The 8738-nt window shown below is 43.1% G+C and overlaps 1 protein-coding gene across 1 annotated transcript; it reads left to right on the plus strand.

Moving 5' to 3' along the window:
* The first annotated feature begins 237 nt into the window (after window positions 1-237).
* C1H9orf40 (chromosome 1 C9orf40 homolog) lies at window positions 238-8464 on the plus strand. The gene is made up of 2 exons (XM_002708210.6): window positions 238-890; window positions 6961-8464. Exons 1-2 carry the CDS (start codon window positions 489-491, stop codon window positions 7117-7119), a joined length of 561 nt encoding a protein of 186 aa, XP_002708256.3. The 5' UTR covers window positions 238-488; the 3' UTR covers window positions 7120-8464.
* The last annotated feature ends 274 nt before the right edge of the window (window positions 8465-8738 follow it).

Consider the following 8738-nt stretch of genomic DNA (forward strand, 5'->3'; position numbering starts at 1 on the left):
AAGCTCTGGAACGCACAGTTCTTAGCCTATTCGGAAGCCGCTCTGCCCCTGCCCCGCCCCGCCCCGCCCCTAAGGAAACAAGACCACGCCCCTCAGCGGGCTCCTCTCAGGCTCTTCAATCAGCCCGCCACCGCCTTCCCGCTTCCCGCCCCCTGTGCGCACTTCCGGCCCAGGGAGCGCTCGGGAGCGCGCTCCGCAAACCTCGACCAACCAGCGGCTCCGCCGGGCTGGCGCGAGTGCGCGCGCGCAGATTCGTGCGCAGGTTCGAATCTCCTGCGCTTCGCGGTTGCTCGCCAACGTCTGGGCCGCACCTCCGCGGTAGCGAGGGCAGCGCGCGCCGGCTGCGCCGCCCCGCCCCCTCCCCGCTGTCCACCTGCCTGTGGCCTCCTCAGCCGACCGCGGCCTAGCCCTCCCTCGCGCGCTCCGCCCCCACGGTATCGGCGCTCGGCCTCCCGCGCCGGGCCGGCTCCGCCCGAGCCTCTGGGCCCATGGCCAAGCGGCGTGCGGCCGAGCCGCTGGCGTTCCACGTGCCTTGGAAGCGGCTCCTCTGCGATTTCTCGGAGGAGCCGCCTCCGCCGCTCTGGATTCCGCCGCCCGGGGCTTCGCATCCTGGGCTGTCCCGAAAGCGCAAAATCGACGCGGGGGCCATGGCAGAGCCTTCGGCTTCGCCCAGCAAGCGCCGCGACAGCGGGGACAGCAGCGCCCCGGGCGGCGAGGAGCGTGAGGACCACAGCCTGGACACCGTCGAGCCGTCGCTGTTGCAGCCGTCCTTACGGCCCCACGGCCCGGGGGAGGAGTCCCGCGCTGCCCGGCCCCTGAGGGGCGGTGGCGACGATGGGGCGGGACGCGCAGGGTCCCCTCGGGGAGACTGGGGGGCCGCACCGCTCCAGGTAGGGGCTGGGGGCGGCCTGGGAGCCTCTGCGGGTGTGCGTGGGGAGAAAGGGGTTCGTCTTTCCCTCAGACTCCCGGCAGGCGTGAAACGGGTTGTCACACTCTGCTTGTGCACCCCCAGAGGCGACTAGCTGGGGTCACCCCTCTGGAATGGGTGCCAGCCCCCGCCGGCACGTTAGGGCTCCCCGGGCCCACCCTTGACCGCACTTCGAGAGTCCGCTAGGCTGGCCTTGTGCGGGAAAGGCCGTCGGGTGCGGTGGAAGTGGCCCCTCGTGCGGGGGCGGCGGGAGCGTGGTGGGGACGTTGACCGAGGTTCAGCTCCGCGACAAACCTCGGAGCCAGGTGCAATGCGCCTGCTTGGTTTTAACGATGATTATTCTGGAAGCCGTGAGAGACGGCTTTCCAAAGACGGTCGCCGTTGCGGTTGCCATCAGTTTGGTCGAACTAAGGGTGTGATACAGGTCCCACCGCTGTATTTGGGGGAAAACAACTCACGATCTTTAATCTTACTTAAAAAGATCACTTTTGGACATTAATTTGGTCCATCAGGTAAAGTGTACATGAGAATCTCGGGAGTTTCTGCTCCTTGGGAAATGATCCCGTTTCATGCCTGATGCTAAGAATCCCGAGAAGACTCGACTGGGTCCTCGGTGTTCAGTATGGCAGCCGCCGGTTTGGTGAGACAGTTTTTTGCAAGTGTGAAATAGTCGACTTCAAAGAGTTACTAAAAGAAAAATATACAGTACTAGAACATTTTTACCTGGACCTCACGTTAAATAACTTGGATGTGTTGGACTGAATAAAACATTAATTTCACCTCCTTTTTTTTTTTTTACTATGGCAACTAGAAAAATATAAATTTATGTTGATGGCTCAAGTTACAGTGTTGGGCAGGCTGGTCTAGACTTAAGAATGCAAAGTGCTTTTTTTCCTTTTCTGCTATTCTCCTAGCAAGGGGGCTTTCGGAATGGAGACACCAGGTGTAGGGCTCAAAATTCACCAAACCTTTTAAAACTGCAGCAAAGCATCTTTCTCAGATTTTTTTCTGTTGTTTTAAATGTCTTATGGCAGAGTTTATCATAAGCCTTATTCCACCCTCTCCCCAAAATACATTGAGATTTCCTTTGGCATGACTCCTTCAGGTGAAAAATGCAATAATATTATACTTGAGAATGTTTTTTCCCCTGTAATTGTGAAAAAGTATGTTTTAAACTTCATCATTTTGGGGCCGGTACTGTAGCACAGCGGGTTAATGCCCTGGCCTGAAGCGCCAGCATCCCATATGGGCACCGGTTTGAGTCCCGGCTGCTCCTCTTCTAATCCAGCTCTCTGCTATGGCCTGGGAAAGCAGTAAAAGATGGCCCAAGGCCTTGGGCCCCTGCACCCGTGTAAGAGACCTGGAAGAAGCTCCTGGCTCCTGGCTTCGGATCAGCGCAGCTCCGGCTGTTGGGGCCATCTGGGGAGTGAACCATTGGGCAGAAGACTTCTCTCTCTCTGTGTGTAACTCTGACTTTCAAATAAATAAATAAATCTTTAATAAAAAAAAAAAGACCCTTCATCATTCTGATGAGTATTTCTGGTTGAAATCATGAATTGTATTTCTACCCCTAGTTTTCTTGGAGCTTAAACAGTCTTTATTCAGACTTTTTCTTTAAATTGCTCTAAAATGTCACAATTAACTAATTCAGAACACAGTGGTAGTTATCCACACCTACTGGATATGGAGAGAAGTACTGTGTCATTTGAAAAAAAAAAATTTTTTTTTGGACAGGTAGAGTTATAGACAGAGAGAGAGAGAGAGAGACAGAGAGAAAGGTCCTCCCTCCCTCCCACTCCCCAATTGGCCGCCACGGCTGGCACTGTGCTGATCCGAAGCCAGGAGCCAAGTGCCTCTTCCTGGTCTCCCACGCGGGTGCAGGGGCCCAAGCATTTAGGCCATCCTCCACTGCCCTCCCGGGCCACAGCAGAGAGCTGGACTGAAAGAGGAGCAACTGGGACTAGAACCCGGTGCCCATATGGGATGTTGGTGCCGCAGGCGGAGGATTAACCAAGTGAGCCACAGCGCTGGGCCCCCATTTGAATACTTTTAATTATAGATAATGCATGGTTTGAAACTTTTCTTCTTCAGACTATTTTTGATATCCAAGGTATGCCAGAAAGGGTGCTAGAGAAAATATGGATATGATAAATAAAATGAGAGTCTTTTGGTGGACTGGCGAAAAAAAAAAACCACCTGTTTAGAATCTTCTAGACACCTGTGTGTGCCCCCAAAGCAATAACTTCTGTAGTCACATTGCAGGGAAAAGGGTCTAGGGGTTCCTTTTGTTTGTTTTGTTTTGTTTTTTCTTAAGGATTGCTTATTTGACAATCAGAGTCACAGAGATTTTCCATCCACCGGTTCACTCCTCGGAGGGCTGCAACATCTGGAGCTGGGCCAGGCCGAAGCCAGGAGCTTCATGTGGGTGTCCCACATGGGTGGCAGAGACCCAAACACTTGGGCCATCTTCTCCTTTTCCCAGGCAATTAGAAGGGAGCTAGACTGGCAGTGGAGCAGCTGGAACGGGAACCAGGGCCCATATGAGATGCTGGCATCCCAGGCAGCCGGCTTTACTTTTACTTTTTCTGTAAAGCCAGCACCTAGGGGTTCCTTCTTTATCAAGACCAGTCTCTGTCTTTTGGCTAAAGCCTAGAAGCACTCATGTTTCTTTTTGTTAGGTCTGTTGCTCTTCTGCAAACCTAAGATGGGATGTTGTCCCCTTCCTCCTTCCAGAGGCACAGACTTTTTGGTTTGAGGGTTTTATGGTTAAATTGCCGAGGAAAAATAGGGTGTAACAACAACAACAACAAAAAGGCTTTTTTGAGTACAATGCAGTAACTATCTGCCTGATATCTCCTGTGCTCAGAATAGAGCTTGAGTCCCTGCTATCAATGTTTGATATCTCATTTGATAAATACTGCCTCAGATACATTATTTCTACACTGAGGACGCAATCCAGGTAATCAAAGTTTGTGGTAGGGTTATGCAAATGCAGATTTGTCCAATGGCAAGATTTACTCTTCATCACTTGGTGATACATTATTTAAAGATGTTTTTTGGTTCATGTTTATGAATACATACTTTGAACAATAGATTTTCCAAAAGGAGAATTAGAACTTTGTAACCCCATTTACTTGTTAATGTGAATTTTTTCTTGTTATTCTTTGACTTATACTTGTTTTCTAATATTAGTAAATTCCTCAAAGACTTTTAATCCCCTCGGCCGTAGAGTCTAAGATATTGAATGCACTTACAGATGAGACTTACAGACTTCTGTTCTCCAGGAGAGTAACCACTTACAGCTGACTATTGAATATTGAAATATGTCTAGCTAGAATGGTGCTGGAAGTGTAAAAGATCTTTGAAAACTTAGTATGACAAAAATTAATAAATTTAATTTATATAATTTATATTTAAATATATTGATAACATTGAAATAATTGTATATCATTAAATATATAATTTATTTGATTTAATAAAAATTTTTGAAATGCATGTTGAAACAATGTTTTGAATAATACTAGATCAAATAAGATATTCTGATTAATTTCACCTGTTTCTTTTTACTTTTTATTTTTTTTTACTATGGTTACTGGAAAAAAGGTTTTTTTCTTTTTTAAGATTGTTTTACTTGAAAGGCAGAGTTAGAGAGAGACAGAGAGAGAACTTCCATATGCTAATTCACTCCTCAAATGGCCACAACAGCTGGCACTGGGCTGGGTGGAAGACAGGAGCTTGGAAATCCATCTGGGTCTCCCATGTGGGTGGCAGGGGCCCAAACACTTTTGCCATCCTCCACTGCTTTCCCCAAATACATTATCAGAGAGCTGGATCAAAAGTGGAGCATCTGGGACTCAAAACCACTGTCATATGGGATTCTAGTGTCATGGGCAGCGGCTTAACCCACTGCATCACAATGCTGGCCCCACTAGAAATTTTTTAAATTATGTGACTCCCGTTCTTTTTCTGTTGGATGGTGCTACTATAGTGAATATGAGCTTAAAGTAAGAATACAATATAGTAAAACAGAATGTGTTAATGTTTATAATTGTCACTTTGGAAGACTATATAGCTCCAATGCTGCTGCTTTTGCATAAAGTATGAGTATTGGGGGGTTGCTTTTGAAATTCTGTGCTAATTTTGAACTTCATTGAAATATCAGCTTTACTTCATAGTTACTTGAAATAATTTTATAACCATTCATAGTAAACTAAAATTTTTAAGTGGCCATCACTCAGTTGGATTTATAAATTATGGTATATTATGCTAGTCATATTTTGTAACAAATGGTAGCTTTACTACAATGATCAACTTTAGGTTTTCTTGTTATTCACCATGTTTATATCCTAACACTTTTTAGAAAGTTGTCAAAATATTTTGGACTATGTAAAGTCAGTGTCCTAAAATATCAAACTTGAGGAAAAAGCTAAAAAAAAGTAATAAAAGGAGGGTATATTTTAAATATATATTTTAAGTTTTAGTTTTCATTTTATTTGAAACACAGAGCTCTTCAATCTGCTGATTCACTCCCCAGATGCCTGCAGTACTCAGGACTGGGCTGGGCTGAAGTCAGGAGCCCAGAATTCAATCCAAGTCTCCCTCATTGGTGGTAGGGATGGTACTTTGCACCGTCACTTTCTGCTGCCTCAAGTGTGCATTAGCAGGAAGCTGCATTGGAAGTAAAGGAGTCAAGACTGGAACTTTTTTTTTTTTTTTTAAGATTTATTTATTTATTTGAAAGGCACAGTTAGAGAGAAATCTTCCATTCTGCTGATTCACTCCACAAATGACCGCAAGCACTAGGACTGGGCCACACCAAAGCCAGGAGCTTCTTCTGGGTCACTGATGTTGGTGCAAGGGCCATAGGATTGGGCCATTTTTCATTACTTTGCCAGGCTCATTAGCAGGAGCTGGATTGGAAATGGACTCGAACTGGTGCCTATATGAGATGCTGGTGTTAGAGGCCGTGGTTTTACCAAATGCCTGCTCCTATTTTTAAAATAAATTCTTATTTTCTTTGTTGAAAGGTGAAGCATTTTAAGATTTTTCAGACATTTTCTGTTGGTGAAAAATGGGAGAAAAATGTGGAGGTGTTCTTAGAGAAAATTATTCTAAATCTAAACACATATGTCTAAGTTTATAAATACTAAAAATGCACAGATTTGAATACATGAAATATGTTTAGACAAAACTGTATTGTTTGAAAATGCAAATTAAAAACTGTAAAATCTTTAATCTTATTTCAGAGTTTTTCAAAAATTCAAAAAAATTGTGAAGTACAAAGAGTTCCCATATACTCCACGTACAGCTTTCTCTATTAACATACTAGTATGATGTTTGTAATTACCAGTATACCAGGCCTAGCTTCCACTGTTATATCAGTATATTTGCTATAATTAATGAACCACACCAGCTCCCCCTGCTCCAAACTTCCCTCTACCCTTCTTACCTTTTAGTCATTAACATTCTGTATTCAGATTGAGATACATTTTTTTAAAATCTTGCACATACGAGAGAGAACATGTGACATTTATTTTTCTGTGTTTGGCTTATTCCACTTAACATGATGTCCTCTAGTTCCATCCATTTTGCTTGCAAATGGTGGTTTCATTTTTTATGGCTAAATAGTATTCCATTATGTATATATACTATATATGTCTGATGATAGACACTTTGGCTGATTCCATATCTTGGCTATTGTGAATAGTACTGCAATAAATATGATGGAGAACCTATCTCTTTGAAATAATGATTTCCTGTCTTTTGGATGTATACCCAGTAGTGGGATTGCTGGATCCTATGACAGTTTGTTTATAGTTTTTAAAGAAATCTCCACACTGCTCTCCATAGTGGCTGTACTATTTTACATTCCCTCCAACAGTGTATGAGTTCCTGTTTCCTCACATCCTCACCAGTATTTGTTACTTTCTGAGACTTCAAAAATCTTATGTTTCTTTTAAAATAAATTTGTTTCCTGAAAAACGTTAGCTTTTTCAAGCCACTGATGTACTTTTATCTTTTTCCCCCCAAAGCGCAATGAAGAATTTTGGCAGTACAATACCTTCCAGTATTGGAGGAATCCTTTACCACCTATTGATCTGGCAGATATTGAAGATGTAAATGAAGATAGCCTGATAGAAGCAACAGTTCAGGGCAAGAATGAAGTGGCTGAGATCGACATGGAGTCCTGACATAAGGAGCTGAAGAAATGGGCCTTGCTGAATTTGAAGAGACCTGTCTTAGTGAATTCATGTATTCTTAGGAAAATTATTTTCCATACTTGATATGATATTTCCAAACTTGAAAAATGAAGAAGAGTTGTTTTGAAGATAAATGCCTGCAGTTACTACTGAACTTACAATAGGGGATTTTTCAGTTGTAGGGGAAGTATCTTACGTGTGTGTTGTTAAAGAAAAAAGCTCATCTTGATTCTAAACTTGAAGCTATTCATCTTATAAAAAGAAATTCTGAAAGTTTTAGCAATATATGGGAAACACTCAAATATTGTTTTATAACTGTTATTAATAAAATGCTTTCTAATACATTTTATTGACTCTTCTTAGTTAAACAAAATAGCTGACTATGCAAACTTAAAATGTGGGAGATTCTGAAAGCTAGTATTGTTTTAAGAACTTTCTAATGAAAAGTAGGATTTCACTTTTGGTAGCATGTTTGCATATCTTTCAATATTTGATGTTTGTTAAGCTCTACTGAGGGCAATCAAAAATGGATAAAGAATGATGAGAAATGAGTTGGTGCCTGCTCCTTCCCTGTTTATCAAGATAATAGGAAAGAAATGTACCCTGTGATCAGTTTCTTGGTTTTGAATTGCTGTGAGGACATGATTTTTAATGCGTATTACTTTAGACCTGTAGTTCTCAACACTGACAGCACTTTACAAATCTTGGCCTGGGGGGCCAGCATTGTAGCACAGCTGGTTAAACCATCACCTGTGGTACCAGCATCCCATGTGGGCGCTGGGTCAAGTTCCAGCTGCCCCACTTCTGATCAGCTCCCTGCTAATAGGCCTGGGAAGGCAGCAGAGGGTGACCTAAGTACTTGGGCATCTGCCACCCATGTATGAGACCCAGAAAGAGTTCCAGGCTACTAGCTTTGGCCTGGCTTATTCCTGGCTGATAAAGCCATTTGGGGAGTGAACCAGTGAATTTAAGATCTTTCTGTCCCTGTAACTCTACCTTTCAAATAAATAAATTCTTTAAAAAAAATATAAGAATTTTGGCCTGGGCCCCATTCTTGAGAGATTATTATTTAATTGTTTTGAGGTTGAACTTGGACATAGCTATTTTTTAAAGCACCATCTTCCTTCCTTTCCTTTCTTTAATGTACAGACAGGGTTGAGAACCACTAGACTAATGGCACTTTTTCCTGTTTAAAGGAGAAAACTAATTTGAGATGGAGCAAAGCTTCTTTAATTAACTTTATTTTATTTTGCTCTCTATGGTTTCTGTCACAAATTATTGTGTTGTTACTACCATTTCACTGTTAAAGAAATAAAGTTTGTGTTTGTGTTATGTATCAGTGATTAAGTTAATTAAACTTTTGTACTGCGTTTGGAATGTTGGCTTTGTTTAACTCAAATAGAAAGCCAACTTGTCTGTGTGTGCATGTTTTTCATTGTTGATGACATTAGAACAAAATTCAGAAAAGATGGTAGATGTTTATGAGAGAGATTAAAAAATAAAACCCTTGGCATTTTGTGTTTATGGATTGCAAGACAGGCTGTATAGCATTGTGGTCAGATACGCTTCAAAGTCTTGTATTGTTCCCTCCTACCTATGTAACACTAAGC

Source organism: Oryctolagus cuniculus, chromosome 1, assembly GCF_051225735.1.
Source record: "Oryctolagus cuniculus isolate XC-2025 breed Fujian yellow rabbit chromosome 1, ASM5122573v1, whole genome shotgun sequence".
NCBI lineage: Eukaryota > Metazoa > Chordata > Mammalia > Lagomorpha > Leporidae > Oryctolagus > Oryctolagus cuniculus.